General features: G+C 41.1%; 7 protein-coding genes across 13 annotated transcripts in view; 3 read left to right on the top strand and 4 right to left on the bottom strand.

Annotated features, from left to right (window-relative positions):
* Window positions 1-3,421: 3,421 nt before the first annotated feature.
* On the bottom strand, window positions 3,422-5,406 carry Polr3C (RNA polymerase III subunit C). The gene is made up of 6 exons (XM_002056031.4): window positions 5,042-5,406; window positions 4,474-4,975; window positions 4,313-4,418; window positions 3,903-4,252; window positions 3,672-3,839; window positions 3,422-3,610 (listed from the first exon to the last, which is right to left on the bottom strand). The coding sequence occupies exons 1-6, from the start codon at window positions 5,314-5,316 to the stop codon at window positions 3,443-3,445; spliced, it is 1,569 nt and encodes a 522-aa protein (XP_002056067.1). The 5' UTR covers window positions 5,317-5,406; the 3' UTR covers window positions 3,422-3,442.
* A 315-nt stretch (window positions 5,407-5,721) lies between these two features.
* LOC6633123 (F-box only protein 9) lies at window positions 5,722-7,736 on the top strand. Its single transcript, XM_002056030.4, has 3 exons — window positions 5,722-6,008; window positions 6,064-6,772; window positions 6,832-7,736. Exons 2-3 carry the CDS (start codon window positions 6,090-6,092, stop codon window positions 7,469-7,471), a joined length of 1,323 nt encoding a protein of 440 aa, XP_002056066.1. The 5' UTR covers window positions 5,722-6,008; window positions 6,064-6,089; the 3' UTR covers window positions 7,472-7,736.
* On the bottom strand, window positions 7,515-9,683 carry trus (programmed cell death 2 like trus). The gene is made up of 3 exons (XM_002056029.4): window positions 9,489-9,683; window positions 8,053-9,134; window positions 7,515-7,997 (listed from the first exon to the last, which is right to left on the bottom strand). Exons 1-3 carry the CDS (start codon window positions 9,594-9,596, stop codon window positions 7,742-7,744), a joined length of 1,446 nt encoding a protein of 481 aa, XP_002056065.1. The 5' UTR covers window positions 9,597-9,683; the 3' UTR covers window positions 7,515-7,741.
* Window positions 9,684-10,526: 843 nt separating this feature from the next.
* Syt14 (Synaptotagmin 14) lies at window positions 10,527-14,942 on the top strand. Of its 2 annotated transcripts, XM_032433752.2 has the most exons (6): window positions 10,527-10,641; window positions 10,699-10,860; window positions 10,924-11,253; window positions 11,326-11,582; window positions 11,974-12,177; window positions 12,233-14,942. In XM_032433752.2, the coding sequence occupies exons 1-6, from the start codon at window positions 10,530-10,532 to the stop codon at window positions 13,001-13,003; spliced, it is 1,836 nt and encodes a 611-aa protein (XP_032289643.1). In that variant the 5' UTR covers window positions 10,527-10,529; the 3' UTR covers window positions 13,004-14,942. The 2 variants fall into 2 exon arrangements, with proteins under 2 accessions (XP_032289643.1, XP_032289644.1); XM_032433753.2 differs by lacking the exons at window positions 10,527-10,641; window positions 10,699-10,860; window positions 10,924-11,253; window positions 11,326-11,582 and adding an exon at window positions 11,643-11,855.
* Window positions 14,943-15,029: 87 nt separating this feature from the next.
* On the bottom strand, window positions 15,030-18,169 carry Suv3 (Suv3 helicase). Of its 2 annotated transcripts, XM_002056027.4 has the most exons (7): window positions 18,033-18,169; window positions 17,425-17,754; window positions 16,863-17,366; window positions 16,499-16,808; window positions 16,304-16,438; window positions 15,617-16,246; window positions 15,030-15,558 (listed from the first exon to the last, which is right to left on the bottom strand). In XM_002056027.4, the coding sequence occupies exons 2-7, from the start codon at window positions 17,738-17,740 to the stop codon at window positions 15,150-15,152; spliced, it is 2,304 nt and encodes a 767-aa protein (XP_002056063.1). In that variant the 5' UTR covers window positions 17,741-17,754; window positions 18,033-18,169; the 3' UTR covers window positions 15,030-15,149. The 2 variants fall into 2 exon arrangements, with proteins under 2 accessions (XP_002056063.1, XP_032289642.1); XM_032433751.2 differs by lacking the exon at window positions 18,033-18,169 and having other exon boundaries at window positions 17,425-17,865.
* A 265-nt stretch (window positions 18,170-18,434) lies between these two features.
* On the top strand, window positions 18,435-22,637 carry lost (methenyltetrahydrofolate synthase domain-containing protein lost). The gene is made up of 6 exons (XM_002056026.4): window positions 18,435-18,647; window positions 20,574-20,744; window positions 20,813-21,528; window positions 21,606-21,674; window positions 21,729-21,945; window positions 22,011-22,637. The coding sequence occupies exons 1-6, from the start codon at window positions 18,584-18,586 to the stop codon at window positions 22,376-22,378; spliced, it is 1,605 nt and encodes a 534-aa protein (XP_002056062.1). The 5' UTR covers window positions 18,435-18,583; the 3' UTR covers window positions 22,379-22,637.
* Window positions 22,638-23,640: 1,003 nt separating this feature from the next.
* LOC6633034 (serine/threonine-protein kinase 32A) overlaps window positions 23,641-25,475 on the bottom strand; it is a 28,381-nt gene continuing 26,546 nt past the window's right edge. For all 5 annotated transcript variants that reach the window (XM_015170555.3, XM_015170554.3, XM_015170552.3 and 2 more), the window contains 3 exons: window positions 25,068-25,193; window positions 24,732-24,913; window positions 23,641-24,672 (listed from right to left, as the gene is read on the bottom strand). In XM_015170555.3, coding sequence (XP_015026041.1) covers window positions 24,067-24,672; window positions 24,732-24,913; window positions 25,068-25,193 — 914 coding nt within the window. In that variant the 3' untranslated portion in view covers window positions 23,641-24,066. The remainder of the gene's footprint in view (window positions 24,673-24,731; window positions 24,914-25,067; window positions 25,194-25,475) is intronic.

The raw sequence follows: 25,475 nt of genomic DNA, 5'->3' as shown, positions 1-25,475 counted from the left end.
AGCAAAATGTTGAATAGTCCGAAATTGTTAAACTAAATTGAATAGTCTTACAGGCTTTGAGTTGTGCAAAAAAAAACCAAGTTTCATAATCAATTTGTATCAATATTTTGGAAACTTCAAGATCTAGACCAAAATGTTAAATTCGTTTTGCATATGTTACTGGAGAGTAAGTCCTTAGCAAGTCGTTAGCTTTTATATATTTCCAGATGACGCCGCTCGTTCAGATAACACAGAACATATATACGTAGCCGGTTCGAAAACGACTCCATCCTTTGTGCAAAACTAATAGACCCTTTTTTAAACATTTTCAATAGGTACAGGGTATTACAGGTCGAATAAACAAAGCCAAAACTGAGCAAGTCAAGAGTCTTCCAGTAACATCTTCATTCGTTAACTACTTTCCACTTGCAATCCCCTTTTGAACTACTTTCCCTGCTAGAACCGCTTGTGAATTATAAGCAACAAAAAGTTGACAAAACTTAAGGCGAATGCGGCACACTAAAGGGGCCTTTTTGTTGTTAATGATTAAGTCTGAAAGGTTTTCATTTGGTAAGTCTTGTGTTTTATCTAGTTAAATGTCAGTTGGTTAGCTCGACGGGTTGAATCCTGTGAGCTCTCCCTCGCTTTCCTCTACCTTCTTTCCCGGTTAACAGGGTGAGCTGCGAGAGGGGCCACATAGCTGGTGTGGCCTGCAAAAAACCTTACTAAATTCAGTTTTTATAATATGATTTTTACATTGCCATGGCATAAATCAGTCCCGCTCTCCCTCTCTCTCCCTCTTTCTCACTCTCACGCTGGGTAATCGGCTGACTTGTAGTCCAAGCCATATGCAATTAACGTCCTTTATTTAGAAATAGTAGGTACTTCTCCAGAAACACCTACTGAATGGGAATTGTGTGCTGCATATGCAGGCGTATGTCCGTCCGCCTGGCTATGAAATTGCCTTGTGAAAGCCACATTAATGCAGCCCGCACATTGGAACAACGGAGCCGCAGGAAGCAACCACCCCAGACAGAATGTGGCATGCTGCATGCTGCATGCTGCATACTGCATGCTGCTTGCAGCATTCAGTATTCAGCTCGTTGTGGATGCCACCCCAAGCCACCCCCCTCCCGCCGTTCCTTCTCGTATTACTCAAATGCGAGTTACGTTCGTGCCTGAATGGTTTGAGTGGCATTTGGCTTTGGGCTGCCACGAATTTGACTTTGTGTGACGCATTAGATGAGTAGCTCTAGCGAGCCTGGCTAGGCATTTCGTGTCAAGGACTTGGACTCCATCTTTTTCGTATTTTTTGTTGTGTTGTTGTTTATAATTTTAATTAGGTTGCAACACGTTGGTACGTGCTAAAATTCACATATACATTACCATTTAGAGAAAGGAAAAGCAGTGCTGTGGCAGCGCCTAATTACCTCTACCTTTAAGGTAAGAAGGTTAATCTCCAAACCCAAACTCATGCTCGCACATCCACATAAATCACGCACACACACACACACACACACTTAGAGTGGGAGGGAGGGAGAAGGAGAGAGTTCTTCTTAAACCCTGAGTCGTCACAGGGAGCAATTTGTCAAATGTTGGATACCCCACCCAATGCCAGCCTTTTGCGTGTGCCGTGATTAACATAAAGCCCAACCACAGTGGTGGCCACCAATGCCAATGCGAGGCAAATGCAAAGTTTGTTAATAATGTCTCTCCGCATCGGGCATCAATCTGTACACCTGCCCTGTCCGGGCTGTCCGGGCTGTCCGGGCTGTCTGGGCCGTCCGTTTTCGACTTCTGATATCCTGTGTTATTGCAAAATGCTCCTCACCGTTGAAGATGACATATGATTTGACTTGTGGCCGAAAGATAAAACTGTCTGAAAACAAATATATTTCCGCTTAGACGTACGATTTGTGTGTCATAGCTGAGGAGCTTGGCAGCAAGGTGGTAAACTCAATCCCTTTGCTCTCTTTATTTAAGATTCTGGTTAGCATCGCTTATTATGAGGCACAACGTTCAGACAGTTGAATTCCTTTTGGCCAGGCGGATTCTTTGCGCCTCTAATTTGTACGCACATGCAGAGAAGCGTGTTCCCTGCTCCCTGCTCCCTGCCCAATCCCCACCCCCATCTAGACACGCTCAAACGAGCTACTTATGCAAATAAACATAGGCTCTGCGAGTGGGCGTTGCCTTTGTGGGCGGGTTTAAGTCGTGTGGCCGCTGACAAACTGCGGCTGGGCCCCTTGACTTTGCCATGCCCGCTGTGTAGCATATGGAAATACGATATTGTTAATTAATTTACGCTTTTATTGGTATTCTTACCTTCCGGTGAGCAGTTTTTGCTGAACGGGCACCGGCACATGCATATGCTGCCCATGTCAAAGCGAACTTATGTCAAGGGTCATGTGTAAAAAATAAGTAAATCAAATGCTCGTTAACACCTCGACGCCAAATAGCACGGGTTGACTTTAGATAAAAGGGCTCAGTTATCATTGTGTTCAAAATGTATCTTTATTTAACTATATTTATCGCTTCTTGGATTTGTATAAGTGCTGAAAACATTCACGGAGCGTTTTATTATTGCATAAAATAGAAAATAGAATTACTTGAACTCTTTAAACACATTTCTGTAAAATATAGAAAACATCAACAGTACTTTTAATTATTTCAACTATTTTCCCATTTTTTAAATTCAAATTCAAATTAGGCCAGAGTTGCCATCTAGTTTTTCTGAGTTGCCAGACTGTTTAAAGCTACTCAAGATAAGCTGGTTGTTATAAATCAAAAGTGCATTGCTCCAAAAACTAGGCAAACAAAAGCTAAATAGCATGGATAGCAAAACTTCTAAAAGTAGCTAAATATCCCCATGGTCCAAAATGCATGTACTAAACGATGTCCAATATCGTAAGTGTCAAAAATACAGGTTCTAAAGTTTTAGTCCGCCACGTACTAAATATACGTTAAATACGATAAGGTAAATGTCTACACTTACTTATAATACGATTACCCATTACCACCACCACTTCTACCCACTTACTATAATACAATTTAGCATACAAGTTGGAGAGTTCCTTGTTTTCGTTATGTAAGTTGAGCACGATAAGGTTAGTGTCCACACTTACAAATATGTAATACGATTACCCATTACCACCACCACTTCTAGCCACCTACTATAATACGATTTGGCATACAAGTTTGAGAGTTGCTTGTTTTCGTAATTTTAGTTAATGTCTACACTCGTAGTACGATTACCCTTTACCACCACCACTTCTAGCCACCTACTATAATACGATTCGGCATACAAGTTGGAGAGTTCCTTGTTTTCGTAATATAAGTTGAGTACGATAAGGTTAATGTCTACATTTACTTATAATACGATTATCCAATACCACCACTTCTACACACCTACCTACATTACGATTTAACATACCAGCTCGAGTTTTTTATTTTCAAACCAATTTTATTTAAACTTTTGAATGCCCGTCGGAAGTGTCGTACAATGGTGCTGATACATTTGCAATAGAAATATCGTATCATCCAGAGTCATTTCAGCTTTAGACAGGGTCTTGATGCGATGTTTTACTTTCTTTAAAATTTCACATTCGGGCGGCGTAAATGTCTCAACAATCTACAATAAAAAGCAATTAATGAACACAGATAAACACATTTTGAAAAGTGAAACGTAATACCTCAGCTATATATTCGTCCGATTCCCCGCGTTCCTTCATGGTCTCAACTATGCTGTCCAGTCTTTGAGACTTCTCAATCAATCCTTTATGCTCGCTCTTCTCATAGTTGGACCGTCTTATTGTATTGTACAGGGACTTGAAGCAATTGTCCAGTAACATGCGTACAGTCTACAATGGAAATCGGAAGATGATTAAAGGTAACATTTCACTAAAAGCACCATTTTTTCTTACATCCTTTTCTTTGATTTGGAAAAGATAAAAAGCCTTGGCCGGTCCACTGCCTCCTCCGCCAGGTTTCTTGATAACTTTAACATGTATGAATTGTTCCTGGAACAGATTATAAGCAAGGGATTTGGCCTCCTTTGCGGGTATCATAGCCTCCTTCTGCAAATCCTCCTGTTCGATGTACTTTTTAAAGCGTATCACGCGAAATATACGCGCCGCTTTCGAGCCAAAGCGTTCGGTTATAACAGATTCCACACAGGCAAGAGCCAGCGATTCGAAGGCTTTCTCCATGTCCACCAGATACTGCCCACCGCCCATATCGCCCACTTTGCGAAGAAAACCAAGGGAATCGTCCGCTGTAAAGAGTTTTTCACTTTTAATAAAAATATTTGTACATCTATTTGAGGTTTGTTTACTTATCAGGCATATATATTGATCCAAGAATTTCATCAACTCCAGATTATTGGATTTGCGCTCAATTGCTTGCTTTATCTCCACGAATGTAATTTGATTGGAAGCTTTCTATAAAAGAAGGAGTATTTCATGTTTAGAACCTTTTTAGACATCCAACACATACCCGCTGCCACGGATCTGTGGTGTTATAGATAAGGTTCAGTATGAAACTAAAGCATTCTGCGGCATTTTCGCCCAGCTTCCGCTCCATAGCGAGTCTCATGATGTCATCTCGGAACTCCTGATGAAATCGATCATAGTTTAGGCTCCAGACGATGGCCCCATCCAATGCCTTTGACAGTGTCGCTTCACCCTTGCGTATCTGGGCCAACAGATGCAAATCAATGTTGGGTGGCACAAAGAAATCGCATTCATTTGTCTGAAAGCGGGGTACAGCATCTTCCGACTCGTTATCAGTCATTAGCTCCGGTATTTTAATGATATAATGATCGGCTATCATTTTTATAAATGTGTCCCTGTAGGTTTCGGCACTCTCCGCTTTGTTTTCGCCATCAGACAAACATTTGAGCAGCAAACCGGTTGCCGTTTCCGATCCCGCATTCAGCAGCTCCTCCGCGATAGAAGCGCCAACATTGCCGTACTTGGTCTGGACGAGGTGTATGTAGCTAAAATATATACAAATGGTTATATTTCCAACAACAAATATTTTGTACCATTTAGCTCCAGCTCACCGGGAGTAGCGCAGCAGGCATATTACATCTTCCCGCCTGAGCGAATATTCGGGCAGAAATGGATTGTTCTTGGATGGCTCAAAGTTGACCAGTCGAAATTTGATGAGCACGGCCAGAGCGAGCATCACTTCCTTTCGCGAGAAATGTGTGCTGTTCACAATTTGTGACAGTGTGCGCGTGGTGGCTGAGAACAGGCAATCCGCCACGGACTGCACCACTTTGCCAAAGCATTGCTCCAGAATGGATGAGCACAAGTGTGCGTAATCAGCAGACATATTAAGTCTGCCAAACAATCACAATATACTTTTAACCAGGCAAAATAATAAACAACAAACCCGCCGGCCACATAGAGCGCGAGATACCATGCGATGTATCGATATATCGATAGTCATATCTGTGAGCTATTTCAGTGTTGTAAGTATTGACAAAATACATTTCTATCACAAATGGTACAATGTACAATTTTTGCATAAAAAGTACCTCTTGATGTGAGTTTTTTAGTGTTTAATTCTATAAAATCAAAACAAGTGCAATATTGGCTCTCTATAAACTTTTTAGAAAATACGTGATTCAAAATACGAAAGCGTTGACACATTCTAAAGTTAAAAATATAACCAATTTGTACTTTGTACCATTAAATAAATAAAGTACCACTTTTTGTAACACATGTTGCAAAAGTCGTTGTGTCAACAAAAGTATCGATACTAGCAAGAAAAACATTGCGCAGCAAAATATTTATTCTATAAATATTCGGCTAGTGGGGCTTTTGTGCCAAATAATTCGACTGCCTGATATATTGTCCATGCAGCGGAAAACCACTTTAAAGTCCATGGGTAGAATAACGTGTGGCCGTTATCAACAATACGCACGCCCATTTATTATAGTGTCTAACGCTTTTGATTTTTACACGGACATATATATAAAGCTGGATCGAGCGAGTTACTAGAAAACTAAATTGTAATTACAGGTTAGAAACTGCGTTAGATAAGATAAGCGCCCATAACTCATGCACATTTCACCAGATATTTCGCCCCTATTGGACAACTCAATGTCGGATAGCGGCTTGGATATGGCCGACCCGGACACTTCATCCGATTATCAAAGCCGAGCGCTCGACGAATTCCGCGTGAATTGGCAGCGCGAGCTACAAGGTCAACACGAAGCCTCGCGTAAGCCGGCCGAAGCGGAAGAGCAGCCGGCAGGATTTGAAGACATTGATGCAGAGACCAAGGCTCAGAGTTTATATCGCACTGCCGTTGAGCTGGAGCAGCGGGGCAAAGTGTATGATGCTCTGGCCTACTACCGCAAGGCCACCCAAATTGTACCTGATATTGAGTTTAAGTTTTATGAGCAGCAAAATTTGAAAAACGATGTCAACAAAACGTACCACAATCTGCTGAGCAATTTTAGCAAGAATCTCGATCTGCACGAGACAGAGGCTAAAGAGGATGTCGTACCAATTGATGGCCTGTACGAAAAGTTTCAACGCGATCTTTGCTGCGAGGAAATCTACGGTGGCAAAATCTTAATAAACAGTCGTGATACGAATGTTCTGACGACAGGAAGCAACTTACATATATCCGATCTACCAGCCGAGATTCTACTACATATACTGCGCTGGGTGGTGTCCTCGCAGCTGGATATGCGCTCCCTGGAACAGTTCTCGGCCGTATGCAAGGGCTTCTATGTGTATGGACGTGACGAGGAGCTGTGGCGTTTGGCTTGCGTGAAGTGAGTAACAAGGATTTTCGTCATCACATCAAAAGTTAAATAATTTATTTATCTGCCAGAGTATGGGGTAACAATGTGGGCAGCTTGGATGCTAAGGATGGTGGTGCATGCTACGAGACCTGGCGAGACATGTTTATACGTCGTGAACGTGTGCTCTTCAATGGCTGCTACATAAGCAAAACAACCTACTTGCGCATGGGCGAAAATAGTTTCCAGGATCAGTTTTATAGGCCACTTCAGCTAGTTGAATATTATCGTTATATACGCTTTCTGCCCGATGGCAAGGTGCTCATGATGACCAATGCCGATGAGCCTGCGCAGGGTGTTAATAAACTGAAACAAATATATCATACACGTCCTGATGTACTGCGCGGTCGCTATCGACTATTTGGAAGCACTGTCACCCTGGTGCTGCAGAAAACGCAGCAAGCGAGAGCCACAGCACAGCGACATCGGCGTGGCAGCCTTTTGCCCGGAGAAGAGGAAGGAAACAATACGCAATATGTGATAGAGCTGCGTATCATGAACTCACCCAAGCGACGATTTGCCCAGTTGGTGTGGTCCAATTACACCCTGGTGCAGCAGCGTAACAAGGTGGAGACGAGTTCTGAGTTCGAATTAACTGCTGCCAAGTATCCGCCGCTGTGGTTCTCCGCCGTTAAGAGCTATCATCTGGATGCAGATGCGCCGCTGACTTAAAATTTTTCTTTGACTGGCGACCATGTTAATAAAACAAATTGCATAGCGTTTCTCTAATTAAAAGTTTTTAGTGTGAATGGAAATAACGAGTCGTTAGCAACTATGCGATTATTCGGCATTTGCTGTCTAAAAGCGTACAACGTTCTTAACAACTAGAGCATAAAATCATCCTAGGATAAGTGAAGAAGCTTAGCTTTTCATTATCTAAGCTAATGCAATTCGCAATTGAAATAAATTGTTATCGTTTTTCGGACAGGCTGCATAATTGATCTATGTTTCGGACTGCACCACTACGTGCTCATAGCGCATCTGATCGGGCGTATCCCAGCAGCTCTTGAGGCAAGTAAAAACTAACACATTGCCATATTCGATTGGCGCATTGCAGGAATTCAGTTGGAATCGCAGCTTTGGGATTAGCGTGGGCAGCAGCTGCACCTCACATATGGTTTCACCCTTGCAATTTTGACACTTTGGCAGCGGCTCGTTAAGCGGTGCCACCAACAATGGATATGCATCACGGGAATATCTGCAAAGAATTTAGTAAATTTAGCACACGCCTACTTTAAGCATTCTATATATACCTCAATATCTGGCCTGGATTTTGCTGTATAGTTGTGATAAAATTGTGAAACACCACATCACCATGGGCGGGCAGCGCCTTCTCGTACGCCTCCTGCTCTTCGCACGCCTCACTGCCGCCCGCAGCTGATGCGGCGTCGGCAATTGGCGAACGCGCTGGATTCTCATCCTGCAGCTTGTACTCTTGATATAAATCGCGTATGTGATCCATTGAAAGTAGACCACCATAGTTCTCATACTGCTCCTGCTTCGCATTGGTCTCCACATCCACAGCAATGTAAATGGGCTTTAGCGTGAGGTCCTTGATCTGGGACAGCGGTCCCAGGGTGGCTGGCAACGAGGTATGCTTCAGCAGCGCAATAAGATCTCTTTCTGGTTTCTTTGGTGTATCAACTAGCACAACATCCGTTTCGGGTCCCTCGATTTCCGCGCATATCAATGCCGTGGCACCTGCGCCGGCTACATCGCCACTTGCTGTAGCCACAATTGCAGCAGCACAATTGGCATTCGGATCCTCGCCAGCTTTCTCTGGTGAGTTCATATCAATTTGACCAAACCCGCAGACCAAATCATTTTCAAGAGAGGTACTCTCATCGTCATCATCATCCTCGCCCAACTTGGCTGCATCTTGCGCCCCAGTTCCTGAGATCTCGATATCATCATCGGCCTTCTCATATTGCAAGGCACTTGGCCTAACATTGCCATTGCGCTCGTTCTGCTCATCATCTGCCGTCTGGTCCATGGCCTCGTCCACGATTTCCGGTTCGCCCCAGCCCCAGTCATCAGCTCCGCTACACCAGTTCACCTTTGGCGAGGCACTTGACTTGTTCTTCTTCTTGTTTAGCTTGCTGACCAACTTGGGCGACTGCTCGCTGATGACATCAAACTGATTATCCAAATGCTGAGTGCGCACGCATACCCAACTCTTCTGGTTCTGCGAACAAGCTGGACTCACGCAGGCAAATACATAGAGATTGCGATGAAATTGCGAACGGTCCAGGGGCGCATACATCTGGACAATCAAAGGACGTACCATGCCGCACAGTGGGCAGGCGGGCACGGTAACTTCATGTCGCGGCCAATTCTATTGGTAAAAAATCAATTTTAATTATGTGCTGTCTCGGCATGTGCTTCGCTACGTATGAATGTATGTATGTATTTATCTGCATGCTGCTTATGTCTGTGTGCAGGACGAGCGACATTTGCATAGCTGTGACAACCTACAAGGATTGCCAAGTGAGCAGCCACAGAATAATTATGGATCCAACTAAATGGGTCAAAATGTAAGTCCGGTGTGAATGATGTCGCATAACATAAATATACCCGTATATTCATAGGTAAATATAGGTCCTTTTTTTCAAATAAGAAATTCACTTTCACTCGTATTTCTCAGAATCCTGTGAAAGGAACTACAAAATCGCTCAGCGCTTGTACTTACGGGTTCTCCACCTATTTTATTTGTGCAGCTATTGAGTAATGCAGCCTGCTTGGCCGTAATTTCTTCATCATCGTAGCCTAAATACACCGTTGATTTATTCTTTGCCATTTTTTCATGTTTTAAATCGTTTTCAGCTGGACACAAAAAGAGGTTACCCCTCGCAGCGACCTTACTTGTCCAACACACCGTTGGTTCCTATCGATATGGCGATGGTAGCAATTCATCGATAAATCGTCGCACACGGACATCGATATATAAAACGGTAAAAATTGCGCTTAAACGACCGTTTTAAAAGAATCATCAAATGCCTTTTTGTAAATTAAGTTATTGTGTTCTTTTAAAATTTATTGTTTAAGTTAATAGCCGAAATTATTTGTAACAAAGCAACAGTTGTTTGGACATGACACTTGAGCAACTAAAGCTTTTACTGTTACTTATACACACACAAAGGATATGGGGGAAAGCTTTCAAATCCTTTCACGTATATTTGCTAACGTGATTGCAATACGTGAGAAAATATTACAAATGCTCGAAGAGCCAGTGTAAAATTATTAGAAAATTTACTACAGTCGGTGCCGCACGACCCGTTGACGCGGAGAAAAATGTTTATATTAAACCAAACCTATTATTTTAATTGTAAAAGTCCGATTTGACGTTGTAAAAAATTGTTATTAATAGTGTAACTAAATTGTTTTTAAAACGTAGCATTTCGAAAACTAATTACAGTAATTAATTGAATTTGAGCATTTAATTTCGGTTGCTGTCATATAGAAATTGTCGAGCAAAACAGTCATTGTCCTGTGAAAAATCGATTAAATTTTTACCGTGGTACACTCTGTGCTGTCATTTGATGAGCTTTTCTTAAATTTGTTCAATAGAAATCAAACGCCATTTTTGTATAAGCTACACATATATGATTAAAGCATTTTAGAAATTAATTAAAAGGTTGCTTTTAATTTAAACACGATCCCACGCATGAACCAACATGATTGTTGCATCTGGTGTGGATAGCACTGCTTCATTGGGTAAGTCAATGTGTCAATGTCAAGTTTCATTTGTTATTTACTGGCTGAACGAGTGGTATGGTGGGGTAGGTCTCCGATATGCGCACGTCGGTTTCCATTTGTTGCCTTTTCATGTGCTGATGAATGTGGTTTGTTTTTACTGCATTTTTGGTTTTTAATAAATAAATGTTTGTGTATTGTTGCAGGTACTGTTGAGGTCACAACTCTGCTGGGTGCATTTTTTGGCGTATTAGTGCTGCTGCTCCTGCTGTTCCTCTACATAAGTCGCAGATGCTGCTTTCATCATCGCCATGGCATCAACTGCTGTGACGAGCGACACTTGGCGGCCAAGTGTGTGCAGAAGATTAGTAAGTGCTTTATTAGAGGAGCACCATAGGATTAATTCAATTTCAAAACAATTGCCTATTCAGCACGCAAACGTCGCTATGAGAACACCAGCTCCGACTCTGAGGAGGATATGCTGCGACGCCTTCGCTGGCATCAGCAGAATAATAACCTTCTACCAAATGGCAAATTTATCGGCTATGGCATGGGCATTGACCAAAGGAATCCATTGACAGGCCACAATTTCAATTATCATCAAGCTGACCTGCAAAGGGTCACAGTGACACGTGACCCTTTGGCAATTGCCGAACGGGGCAAGGTCGGCATTCCTTCATCGCATAGCGAGTGCAGCTCCAATGATTCCATCGAGGCGTCTGTTGACAGTCACACTGGCATTTTGACAGGCGAAAGCAGAGGTACAAATAAGTGATTATAATTCAGATGGATGCACATACAATATATGCACATTATATACGTCCCATTCACAGCTGTTCCGGTAGCATCACTGCGAAATTCCTATGCCAAGTCACAGAAATATCAGCACAAAGTCGACGTGCAGCCACCAAAGCCCGAGAGGGAGAGGGATAGCGTGGTGGTGGTGCCAATTGCTAGCTTAACTAACAACAACAATAACATCACTGCAAACAATAACTACAATCAGAGCTGCAACAACAACAACAACAGCAACAACAACAATACCACAACCAACAGCAGCAACAACAACAACAACAACAACAACGATGATGTAAGTTTAATATTATTGGAATGCCGAAGATTCAATACCCTTGCAGAGATATAGTTGTCACATAGTAGACTTTTCATACCCGATTTTTCCCCTATTTGGTTTGGCTCAGATTTCTTAAAGAGACAAATGTTTTTCATACGAATGCTCTGCTTTCGACCAAACGTTCCTTGGATTGCGATCCGTAGCGGTCGACTCCGAGCTTTAACATTCACTAGACACTCAGACGGACAAAGCGAACTGGTCGTCTTGATCAATAGTATATATACCTTACAGGTTCGAAGAATTATCCTTGAATTGGTTACACATTTATTGCCAAGTTGAAAATATCCTCTTTGAGGGTATAACAATGATGCCAGAACATATTTGTTAATTGTGTAAAATTCTCTTATAGGAACCTCTTTTCGATACCAGCGACTTGCGTTCTATTAAGTCCGATGATATCCTGGTCAGCGATCCAAAGAGCACAGCTCCGCGTGGACCCATCGAGCTGGAGATGTCCTTGCTGTACGATGCGCCCATGCGTAAAATGACAGTTCACGTGATGCAGGCAAGATCCCTGCCACCACTGGGCAATGGCCAGCAGACGCACACCCAGGTGGGTAATTAATTCGGCTAGAAATCAAGCCCAAATATCAAGTGTTTTTTTTTAGGTGCGCCTTCTGATGCTGCCCAACAAAAAGCAAAAGCACAAGACTAAGATACGCAGTGGCGAGAATCCACAGTATATGGAAAGTTTTCTGCTGCATCGTGTAAATCCCGAGGATGTCAATAACATGGGCCTTCGGGTGCGTCTGTATGGATGTGAGCGGCTGCGTAAGGAGCGCCTCATTGGCGAGGCCTATGTAAGTTTTGCTACTGTCGACTTGGAGCTAGAGACTAATCTGTGGCTGCCGCTGGAGCCACGCAACACAACATCGCTTTTGGGATCAACAAGCGACCTGTTGAGCTTGGCCAGATCGGACAGTGCCGGCTCCACATCCTCCATGCAGCATGGAGGTGTCTCAGAGCTGCTTTTGGGTCTCAGCTACAACGGTGTCACGGGTCGACTCAGTGTGGAGATTATCAAGGGTAGCCAGTTTCGCAGCCTAATGCTAAACAAGGCGCCGGACACATATGTCAAGCTGTGTATGGTTAGCAGCATTGGTCAGGAGATTTCGCGCGCCAAAACGTCAATACGAAGAGGCCCCAATCCGTTATTCAAAGAGACCTTTGCATTCCAAGTGGCGCTGTTCCAGCTGAACGATGTGACGCTCATGATCTCGGTGTATGCCAAAAGGCACATGAAGAAGAACGAGATGGTCGGTTGGTTTAGCTTGGGCCTAAACTCATCAGGACCGGAGGAATGTGCGCATTGGGCCGATGTCTGCGAAATGCCCAAGGGAGAGATGCTGGCGCGCTGGCATGTACTGGTGGATTCCTGATTCGAGCAGTTGGGACAGTCCTCAGGACGCAGCAGTAAGGCGCTCAAGAAACTGGGCTTTGCTGCGTTCAAGGACAAGTCCAAGGATAAAGCGCGTAAGGAGATGGATGAGGTTCAATTCCCTGCAGACAATGCCGTTGCAGTCGACATTGAGCCCGGCTTGGAGCTTGATTTTGTCTAGATTTTGGTCAGTTCGAGTAACCAACGATTGGTTACCTTAAACATTTTGATTGGGCTTTTTTAATGTGAAGCATATTTTGAACGTTAACATTGGTAACATTGTGTTCCCCCGAAAACTACATATTGTAATTTTTGGAAGATCTGGTTAGCAGCCAGATGTTAGTCCACAAGGGCTAAACAAAATTTTTGTAATTTGGAAACAAATCAAATTTGTCACACATTTCTTATAAAATGTGTGAAACCAACAAGAAGAAGCAACACAAACAAACAACAAAACAAAACAAAACAATTAACTAGAATACTAAAATTTTGTACGCAACTGCATATGCATAACTTATTACTAAAATTTAAACTTTATAATTGTTTGTGATAATCAATATGATATGAAAAAGACAAAATAACAGCGACATGTATTCGCATGTCAATTTTTTGTAATTACTATTTCTCTGCAACTTAACAAAATACATATATGTATCTAACCGCAAAGGTTTTGATGGTCCCACAGGGCTGGCACTTTTTTTATTACAATTATTAAGAAATCCAAAAGAAAAGCAAAACTAATTATAATATATACATACATACATACATACATACTAGCAAATGTTAAACATGTGTATTAGACAGAACATTTGGATGCGTGTGACAACGACAAGGAAATATGTATGTACATATGTAGCTTCTAACATCTGGAATGGTTAGTGAAGGAAAATAAACAGTGTAAACCAAATTGAAATGAATACAGCTATATAACTTATGTTTCGTCTTGTTACACATTTCACAATGTTCTGGCTAACGATCTGCAAATAAATAGCAAAACAGCCACAATTGTAGCCAACGCATACCACATAACAAATGCAAAACAAAAAAGAAGGAAATTCTTGAGATTTTTAACAAGAAAATCATTGCGTATTGTTCCAGTTTTTATATGGATATATTAAATACCAGTACCTTAGGATTCAAATTAAATACGCACAAAAATCTATTGTACATCCGAGTGAATGTTACGAGGCAGATCAAGTTTCTAAATATAATTGGAAAATCCAGCACAATTTAATCATATTTAATGCAGGTTGCTTGGAAAATATATGAAAAAAAAAAAAAATCGAAACAAAATATTTATAAAAACAACATTAAATGTTGAAAATAGCAAAGATCTAATTCTATGTATTAATAACCAAAGAGTTTAGTGAGGCATGTTTACTATCGGGCTGCTCGGAAGGCATTTACCTTGAGTACATGGGTCGGGGTCGAACCATGTAATTACAGATAGAAAATTGAAAGCTTTAATAAATGTCGGTACTAAATTGATTGATTTTTAATTGTCAAAGCAAGTATTAAACTATGTACAACAAATGCTCATATGCAACAACCTAAAAACCTTAAAAGATAGTTTAAATATTTTATTACATATATTTGTATCTTTTTAAAAATCTCTATGTTTTCGATGTCCAATATTTTATAATCACAAATTCAATATGAATATGTGCTCGTTGTTACTGAACTTTGCGATATTAAAAGTTAATCGATATAATAAATAGATAAGTTTGGAGGGCTAAGTACAGTTGAGGAAGAACCAATGAAGTTGGAACACATAAAGAATATTTAAATCTTGTCAAGTCATTTTTATAAAAACATATTTATTATACAAGCTTCTATGTGTGCATCTAACTTTAAACAATTATTATGATACATCAGTGGAAAGTCATGCAAATAAATTGATGTTTATTTGTAAAGTACTTCAACCTCTTTGTAGAAACTCCCTCCATAAAACAATGAATGAAGTGATTGGATTTTCCTGGAATAGATTACAAATTTCTATTTTTCAATTTAAAGCAATTAAATTGTCATTGTTGATTATTAAAACAATTAATTTTAATATTACATAATTGTGACTTAAAATAAAGTGATAACATAACAACAGCTACTTGGGGCTTATGGCTCCATATTACTTTAACAATATCCATCTACTACTTTCTGCGTTTTCGCCGCGTCTTTTTTGAGTTTGCTGTATAATTATCATCATCGTCGCTGTCTGTGTAACACTCCTGAGTGTCTTTAAGGCTTGACGCTGCTTGTGGCTGTGAATGGTGCTGTGCATCCCACTCCTTACGCAGTTCGCTCAGCATGCCAGGTGTTAGTAGTCCCTGAGCTAACAGTCTTTCCGTTAGGCGCCCACGGGATGAGCTCGGCAAGCGCGGTTCCTTGATTTGTGTAACACGCCGCATTGTGTAGTTTGGTATTTCGCCATCCTGTCCTGCCTCTGTGTTTTTCAACAGCCGAGTTATTTGAAAGACCCCCTGTTGTATGATCTCATCCAGTTCTTTTTGAGCTTCGCGCACGTTTGCGGCCTCGGGAAATAGATCCATAAATCGATAGCTATAAGGAATTTTAATTATTAGACAAGATCTTACAAACGTACGAATCTTCTTCTTACCTTAACCATAGATATAAGTCCATAACATCGAAGACGGATTCCAGATGGACCAGATCCAGTATGGTCTTGGGCAGCTTAAAGGGCCAGCCACAGTTTTTTTTGATAAAATCAAATGTAATTGGTTCGTTGCGGCTATATTGCCGAGCTATCTTCAGAAACATTGAACACACAAAAGGCATCTTACGGTTGATGGGGGCACAACAGAATACATAGCGTGCACGCAGAGGCAGAGGAACATGCTGTATCATCTCGGCAAGAAATTTAAAATCCTCGATATTGCACATAAAATATAAGGAATCATCTACAGTGCAGAGATTCACAAAAATATCCATTAGATTGCTTAGCGTTGAGTTTGGCAGGTGGTAAGCGTAAAGCTCTATCTGATCAGCAGTGGGATGAAGGCCTGCCTGCTTCAAAGGCTCCGGCGTTTGATTAAGTATACGTTGAAGGGTTTGTAGATCTTCGGCCTTAAAGGCTGTTACATAGCCGTGCTCCCATTGAGTACGATAGCGACCAGCACGCCCGGCTATTTGGAGAGCTGAAGACACAGAAATTGTGTCGATTTCGCGTTCGCCACGCTCATTCATCGTGGGTTTGACCAACGAGTAGAATATAATGCGACGAATGCTCCTATAAGTGTTTACTTTAATATAACAGTAAAAAGTTTATCAAATCCAACAAACTTACAGATTTAAGCCCATGCCAATAGCATCAGTGGCCACCATTACTTTACAACTATTCTCTGGATCATTAAACTTAGCAGCCTGAGCTAGTTTCGTGCCCGGTGGCAGTCCACCATAGATAACAGCGACTTCTTTGCCTCTATAAATACAGTTCATATATTAAGCAAATGGATTAGTAAAAAATGTAATGCACACTTACCGCGCTTCAATTTCTCTCGAAACCGTATAGATATCATGTTTACTAAAGCAAACAATACAATCTCCAGGCATAACATTGTCCAGAGAACCTAGCGCTGAACTTTCTACAGTTAGCTCCGTGAGGCGATCATAGCGACGCACTTCGACCGTTTCACCTGTAGTTTCGCAAATTTTTTCTAGCAACTCCAGAGCGCCCGCCTCACCACAGACGTGTACCTCATCAGCAATCAGTCCTAGAAATGCCCGTGTCCAAGCCCAGCCACGCTGTGGGTCACGTATCTGTTGTATTTCATCGATAACCGCCACCTCATCTATTTATGTATCGAATGTTAGCTAGCTTTAAGGCATTAAAGGTTTTCACTTACAAGGTGTATTCACAGAGGTCATTTCAACGGTGCATGCCACATGGTTTGCTGGTGAGTTCTCGCTGATGCCAAATTTACGTTCTTCACCAGTAACAAGATCACAAGGTGTGCCACGCTCATTGGCCTTGTTATATACCTCCGTGGCGAGCAGCTTTAGTGGTCCACAATAGACACCCGTCTTGGCACCCAAATATCTCTCCATTGCATGATATGTCTTGCCTGAGTTTGTGGGTCCAGCATGGAATACGATCTTACGTGTAATGGCACGGGCATTGCTATACCAATTGGCCGGCTGACGCAAGTCTGATATCTTTTTCAAATCGTCCATACAGTCTAGATGAGGAAAAACAGTCTTGGCATGACGCAAGAAGTAGGGGAAGATGTCGTCTATGTGGCCGGCACCATGCATTATGTCGCTGAAAATAATATGCAGATCAGCTGGCAGATTTTCAGCCTCAATGCAGAAACGACGAAATGAGCCAAACGCCTGTTGCTGTAGGTAGGCTGGAGACGGGGGAATTAGACAAAATTGAACAATTTGATACTATCGAAAACAACTTACAATCCAACCCATTTTCACTACACAGGGCTTTGATTTCACGACGTTGTGCGAATTTGTTTAAAATCTTTAACAGCTCAGACTTTTCAAGCTTGCCAACCAGCTCGGATCCCACATCCTCGTCATCGATATTGGCCTGAATCTGAACCGGCTTAAACAGCGCCGAAACATTCGTTTCATGTTTTTTATTACGCGAGAAGTGAATTGCAGCACGATGAACGCAACGTTCTTCGGTTGCAGAACCAAAGCCGATTCTCAAGCGCACTGCGCAGAGCAGACGCCTGCCAGTTGATATTGCATAGTGCCTCGGGTTTTGCATCGAGCGCGTACCGTCTGGATTTTAATTGAAGAAATTCAAATAATAAACTTCTCGAGCGACCGACCGCTCCACGTTGTGTAAAGAACAGCTGTGACATAATGTACGCTGTACGCTGTTCACAACTCGCGCTTTTTCATGTTTTGTTTTGTTGTACAAAATACTACCTTTAAGAAATACCACAAAACAAAACAGTATTTTTTGTCATAAATCTATCGATATCGAAATACCTTTTTAATTTATTTCGCCATTTGTCATTATTCTTACCACCTTTATTTACATTTAAGCTACATACCCAATTATCGGCCAATCGTTGTTCGCGAAATATATTATTGACCTTGACAGAAAATTTTTTAACACATTGGTCGGATGATTTATACAAAAAAAGATGGCGTTAACTTGACAATCAGAAGTAAGAAATTAATCCTATATCACATTGAACAAATAACCATTGACTTTATTGTCAACCTGAATTGAATTGGGATTGCATTAGTTTCTCATAACATCGCAATACATGTTAGTGATTGATTGTTCCGGTTAAAATTGTGTTATTTTTTAATTTTTAATTGTTTGTGCATTTTTGCTTCTCAACATTAAAAATCAATTGAAAAATATACTGAATTCCATAGCGGCTGTTTCGCGCGTGGTAAAAAAAGAGACCGTCGATACAAACCGATATCGATATAATACAATTTCATCGAGCCAGAAACGTGGTTTGTTGGAAGCAGCCGGAGAAGGTAGACGTTGCTCTGTAACTTGTGTAAATTTGTGAAAGAAAAATAATTGTTAAAAAAAAAGAAAATCTAAAAAGAACAGTTTAAGTACACAATTTATAAACGAAATACGATGGAAAATCAAAGCAACGAAGCTCCCGTTGCCGCTGCCGCCGCCGCGGAGGTATCATCGACAAGTAAGTTTACGGGGTGAGGGAAAGAATTTTCTGTTGGCGAGCATATCATTTCCCATCTACATATAAGTATATAGATGTGTATGTACTTAAGTACTTATTTGCCGGGCTGAATATTTATTTCAATATTGTGAATTTCTTCTCTAAACAATAAAAATGGATCAAGGGCAAACGCGCAGCGCTCCTGCATTTTCGTACAGCCATTTTTGTTATAGCAATGACATAAAGTTGTCAAATTGCCGCCATATTTCTTTCATATTTTTTTTTCCTGATTGATTCTAGCGGTAAATGAGAGTTGACACACTGTCTGCCATTTCGCTACTAGAAACTGTAAAACGTAAAGCAAAGCAGGCAAAGAATCTGAAAGAAGTACAGCAGAAAGAACAACAAATTACAAATGTGTATGTATGTGTGTGCATAGTGGGTATGTACGTGCATACATATATATGTACATATATGAGCACTTATTTTGTTGCTCGACAATTCATTTTTGTGTTTTCTCCTAATAATTACGTCATCGGTACGCGCAATTTTATGCTCAAAATGCTACAAGTGCTGCAATTACTAAGTTGAACTCCCAAATAGTACGCAGTGAATCATTTTGGTTGCTCTTGGCCCATATGAATGCGTTTTTATTTATTTTTTTTCATTCTGTGCTCTCGCGTTAATGTCAGTCGAACTAAAAGTGTATGTAAGTATGTATTTTCATAGACCCCTCGCTCTTCCTGCAAGCATCAACAAAACTATACTTTTGCATATACATATGTACATACATATTAATTGAAAAATTCGCGCGTCTTGATGCGCTCATCGCTGAGAAATGCTATTTGACTGTGTGTGTGTGTGTGTGTATGTTTAGGACTGAGCGCGCGCTTGTGTGTATGTGTGAGCTGTCGCAGCGTTGCCAACTTATTGGTCATACGTCAATATCGATATTTTGAATGTTTTGCCTATTAGATGTTTGAATACGCATACACAAGTGTTTGCTTTGCTCTGCTCTGCATTTTTAGTTACTGTCTTAATTTTAATATGTGTAAGTATGTATTCTTCATGCATATATTAACTCGGTCAGGTGGCAACTCTTATTTTTTTTTAGTTGTTTGGCAATTCCAAATGTTCTTTAAAGACATTTGTTTAGTTAAATTGTCGCATTTGACTTTAATTCCGTTTGTGTGTGGCTTGTTATTCTACGTTAAATATCTTTGCTGGGCGTAAAAACCGGTTTATCAGTTATACATAGAAATATTTTGTCCGACATGAACCTGGCGTGATAACATGCATGCGTTAATCACGGGTCAGCGATAAGAAAACAACTGCTGACAAATCAAAATGATTTTGTTGCCGGTAATGCGAGATCTTGCACTCACTCTCCTCTCTCCATGTAACAGTCACTCGCTTAGCCGCCGCTCAGTGTTTCTTTCTCTCTCTCTCTCTCTCTTGTCGCCACAATTTCTAATCTAACGCGGCAGCCGCATTTGTTTGTGTTTATTTTTAGTTCCCCCAAAAGCGAAAGCAACATGCTTAGGCACACAATGCATATATAAATTTAGAATTTTCGATTCAATAAAACCTGTGAGATTGACCACCTTTGCATATTAGAAGTTTGGAAGAATTTTTCGACTCCCGCTAGTTTCGTATATACCGAACTCTCGTAATTCTATTTAAGTTTCTTGTGAACTTTCTTTTGAAGCTGACAAGTTTTTTAACGGAAAATCGTATATATTGTAAAACATTGTTTTTTTTTTTGAGCCAAAACAGAATGTATGTTCATTGGAATATATAAACGCTTAGTATGTATGCAAACATGTTTTCTCTTGAAGTTGACCACCTAAGTAAATACGAAATAAATATGGATTTAGCATAATATTTTGATTATTGTGTAAGTAACTAACTAAATAAAAAGTTAATAACTGGGTGTGTCTTTAACAGCTCAGCCCGCAGAGCCGACAAAGCGCTCGCTGCGCGTTCAAACTTGGAAGAAAATCCAGGAGGGCAAAGTTGGAATCGGCTTCAATGGCATATTCAACCGTATTCCTGCGTTCGTTGATGCCGATAAGGCCGCTGCATTGCTCATTCAGGAGGAGGAGTTCAAGAAAGCACGTAGGTTATGTTCTGCTTATGTGTAAACCCGCTTAACAATATATATTTAATGCGCTTTCGTTCTATAGAGCACATCAAAGTGAACATTGATCGCGCCTTGCATGACTTTAAGGAACAGTCAATGCTGGCCAATAAATCTGTATATTTGCCCAGCACACGGGACTCGCCCGCGCTTTGCCTTAAAGTCGATGTGCCGGCCGATGCCACCGATGAGCAAAAAAAAGAAGCATTGCGCGTCCAGGATATACAGAAGTTCCGTTCGGAAATTGGTCTGGATAGCGATTTGAAGCTTGATTTGGTTGTCATTGGTTCGGTGGTGGTATCACGTGATGGCTATCGCATTGGACGTGGCAACGGTTTTGCCGATTTGGACATTGGCTTGCTCATTGAGCTGGGCGTCATAACGCCGGAAACGGCCATTGTAACAATTGTGCACGATGTGCAGGTCGTTGACACGCTGCCCGTTAACTTGTTCCAAAAATACGATACGCCAGTGGACATTATTGTAACACCCACCGAGGTGATACGTGTGGCTAAGCGTTTGCCGCGTCCAAATGGTGTTTTCTGGGAACTTTTGTCCGAGCGTCGCTTGAAGATTTTGCCTGTGCTGCAGCAACTTAAGGAGCAGCTGGAGAAAGCGGGTAAGAAGATAACCCTGAAGGAGGAGGATACCGATGTTGAGCAGCATCAGAACAGTAGACGCCGTCGTGGACCGTTGCGTCGTCGCTTCCAACGAGGAAACCCAGGACGCACCACCTCACAGACTGACAACGAACAACAAGGCGTATGTTTGCAAAATATATTTATATATTTGAAAAAATATATATATAATTAACCAATGGAAATTTCTCTTTTGTTTAGGATAATGCGCAGAAGCGCACACCACGCCGCAAGGGTCGTTTCATCAACCGTCGCAGACGCACAAACAAGGTAAGCAACAACTCGTGAATCCTTTAAGCCCTTGCTAACTATTCTTGTTTGCAGTCTGAGGGTGATCAGTCTGGAGTTGAGGTTGGTGTTAAGAGTGAAGATCGTAAATTTGATGAGGGTGGTGCGGGTGAACGTCGCCCGAAGAAGAAGAATCGCCCGCATCGTGATTTCTGTGTTAAATTGACAAACCTGACACGCGACATTCGCGTCAAGGACCTGAAGTCCGAGCTGCGTAAGCGCGAATGTAATCCATTGTCGATTACATGGAAGGGTACGTAGCCAACTGGTATAACACCACGCTGAATTCATTTAATTATTGAAGTATATGATTTACAGGTCATTTTGGAAAGTGTTTCTTGCACTTTGGTAATCGTAACGGCGCTCCAAGCACCCAGGATGATGTTGACAAGGTGCTCAAGTCGCTGAACGATCTCTCGCTGACCATTACCACCGGTGGTGGCGACTCAGCACCAGCTGCTGGAGCCGCAGAAGAGCCGCCAGTTGAAAATGTGAATGCACCAGTGCAAACGAAAACCATTAATGTCAACGTAGAGTTACTTAACTTTGGCGCCAAAAAGAATGCCGGTGGCAATACCAGCGCTGGCGAGGGTGGCAATACTAATGTGAATGGCGAGGGCGGCAATGCCGCTGCCGGTGAAGGAGCCGCTTCACGTATTGAGTCTGTGGACACAACCACAGTATAGTATGATCATGTTGGTAGTTCTGCCACAAAACGGCCAAGGCGGATGTCCGCCGCCAGCGCCACGTGTGGAGTTCAACGAAAAAGAGTAACATTTTGTTTAGACGCAACAGAAAACTAACACAAAGAAAACAAACACAAACTGAATTGAGCTCCAACAACACAAAGAACTCACACACAACACACATACAATCAAACTTAAAAAAAAAAAAAGAAAAAAAAAGAAAGGAAAACTCATACCCACACAATTTCACATAATTTTTCAGCTTGTAGTTTCTTCTTCTCATTCTCTCTTTCTAACAACATACAAACCAAGCGACAGAAAAATTTCGTTTTTCCAACAGAAAAATCTGAAGCTTTTTTTAAACAATTGCATTTGTTTTTGCTAAAAAGAAAAACAAAAAAAAATTCGTTAAATGAAATGAAAAAACAAAAATTATATTTATGGAATACTCGTTCTACATTTGCAAGTGGATCATCATTTCAAGCTAGGTTATTAACCCTACTTCACTAACTTGTCCTTTCTCAACGACAAGACCGAAAAAATATGTTACATATTTTACGATTTTCTATACATTTTTCTCCCAACCTTTGACACATGGCCCCAACCAGCAGCTGAGTGCGCGCGTCCCCGAAAACAGTTGATCTGCTATCGTTGGGAGCACGCACAGTTTATGGCTTGGGGATCAGTGTAACAAATGTTGATTATTCGTGAATTCTAAATAACCACAAAAACAAGAAAAAATATATATATACAAAATTTAAAAAAAAAAAAAAAAAAACGTGGATTGAAGAAATTGAATTAACAAACTATTAACATGTTGCATTTTTGCTGAATGAAACCAACATAGAAACGAACAATAACATATTATTATTGTAATTTTGGTTAGTGTTTGCCCCCCCCACACACACACACACACATACACAACCAATACCAACACCAACACCCATACAATTATTATATATATTTTAACAAACATGAAGATCAACAAATGTGTGAAAAACAAAAAATTTATACATACAAACCGTAATTATTTACTCTTTTTTATACAAAGAAAACGCATTAAAGCAAATAAAAACTTATGTGAAACATGAATGAAATATAACTTGAAATAAAAATGGAAAACAAAAAAATCGAATTGGCCAAGCTTATTATTGTAATTAACTAATTTTTTTTCGTCAGCTGTGCAATAAAGATTTAACGAATTTTAACTTTTTAAGCCAATGCCAAATGTACATCAATGATATAAAAATTCTTAACGCTTGTCTAGGGGACAATACCATTTATTTTGATTTTCGGCTAACATCTAAAAAATAGGTACATCAATATCGAAATACATTACATCAAATGTACAGTTGGAGCCAGGCGATCGCAATACTTATAAAATACTATATAATATGTACATACAAAGGTGCAAACCGGCGTTGGTGTTAGTTTCATGTGAATTACAAAGTACTACATAAGTTTTTCTCTTTTTTTTCTTATATGCGCTTGCTCGAAAAATATTTGTTTAAATCCTTGTAGAAGGTTTTGGTAGCTCAGATATATATATATATATATATATTACTTTTTGTATCTTTTGGATTGACAGCAGGCATTTTCGTTTTTCTATTCAAGCTATACGTGAGAAACCTTGCGGCATTAAGTTGGACTAGTTTGTGCATTGGAGATCAAATAATAAATTTGGGTCTTTATTCCCGTACAGTGCTCGTCGTTTTGCAGCAGAATCTGCGCGGTGTAGGCGTCATCTGAGCCGCCTGCGGAGATGGTGTGCGGTCTATAAATTCAATACTATCACTATCCTTGGTTTGTGCGGTTGGAGAGCTTGTGCATCGTGCACAGATATTTAAAGCAGTAGCTGTGGGCGCAACTGTTGTGGCCAGGGACGATGTTGGCTTCTCCTGTATGGGCGCTAGACTGTTCACTATGGAATTGGCCATGGCCAGCTCCAGTTCGCGCTGCCAGTCACTCTCCTTTTTTTCCATGGCCTTGCGCTTGAGCTCCTTGAAGCGATTGTACACAATGAACTCTTTCACAAGTGCCGTTTCGGGATCACTGTCTCGTTGCGCCGAACGCTGTTTGGCCAGGCGCTTTTTCTTTTTGTGCAACGGTCGCGTCTCGACAATCATTTCCTCCAGCTCCAAGCAGGGATCGCAATTAAGATGATCTTCGGGTGGCTTAAATGCGGGCTTTATACTCTTCTCAAGCACCAGCTGGAAGTCCGTGGGCCGCAACAGCGGCGTCTGATGCAGCTCTTGTTGTGAGCTTATCCGTGCACCAGGATGCACGCAGAGCAGCTAAAGATGAGATGCAAATAATTAGATATAATTGGTGCTGATTGTTTTTTGCCACCCACCTTTTGCAACAGATCTATAAACTCGTGACTCCAGTAATGCGGATAGTGCACCGAGGTGTTCAGCACGTTCTTAATCTCCACCAGCGGCGTGTGCGAGTGCAGGACAAATGGCCGTGTGTTCGACCTCATCTCGTAGGCCACAACACCCAGGGACCACCAGTCCACTGGATAGCTATATCCAGCTGCAAATTAGATTACCAAAGACCGGAAACATTTAATTAAGCATCTTCCTCTTATTTTTATTTTTTGTTGTTGTTGTCGCTACAGCAGCAGTTCTAGGTTTAATTTGATTTGTTGTCCCGGAATAGATGTCAAACCCTCGTCCGTCCAACTTACCAACTTCTTCCAGGGCGCACATAAAGACCTCTGGCGCCATATATGGCTTCGTACCAGACATGCTGCAGGCGAGGGAGTCCTTTTGCAACCGCGTTGCAATATTAAAATCAGTCAAATGAGCGTGTCCTGCAATTAAGCGCACGTAATTGGTTTCCAATTACCCATATACCAATATTGACAGTGAGTGTGGGTTTGTGTGTCTCTGTTAAGAGTGTGTGTCACATTTTAAGTTAATTGAATTGGATATTTGTAATAGTTTCTCCTTTTCCAGTAATATATTGTGTGTGTATTTAATAAATCCTTTTTATGTCCATTACAAATTAATGAAATTTATATGTTACAGCTCACATCTGAACCTCATTTTATATCTCAAAGCGGAACGATTAAATAAATTCGCAAGTATATTGA

Source organism: Drosophila virilis, chromosome 2 (genome assembly GCF_030788295.1).
Source record: "Drosophila virilis strain 15010-1051.87 chromosome 2, Dvir_AGI_RSII-ME, whole genome shotgun sequence".
Taxonomy (NCBI): domain Eukaryota; kingdom Metazoa; phylum Arthropoda; class Insecta; order Diptera; family Drosophilidae; genus Drosophila; species Drosophila virilis.
Note: the sequence above shows the minus strand (reverse complement) of the source record. Positions and strands in the feature narration are given on the sequence as shown.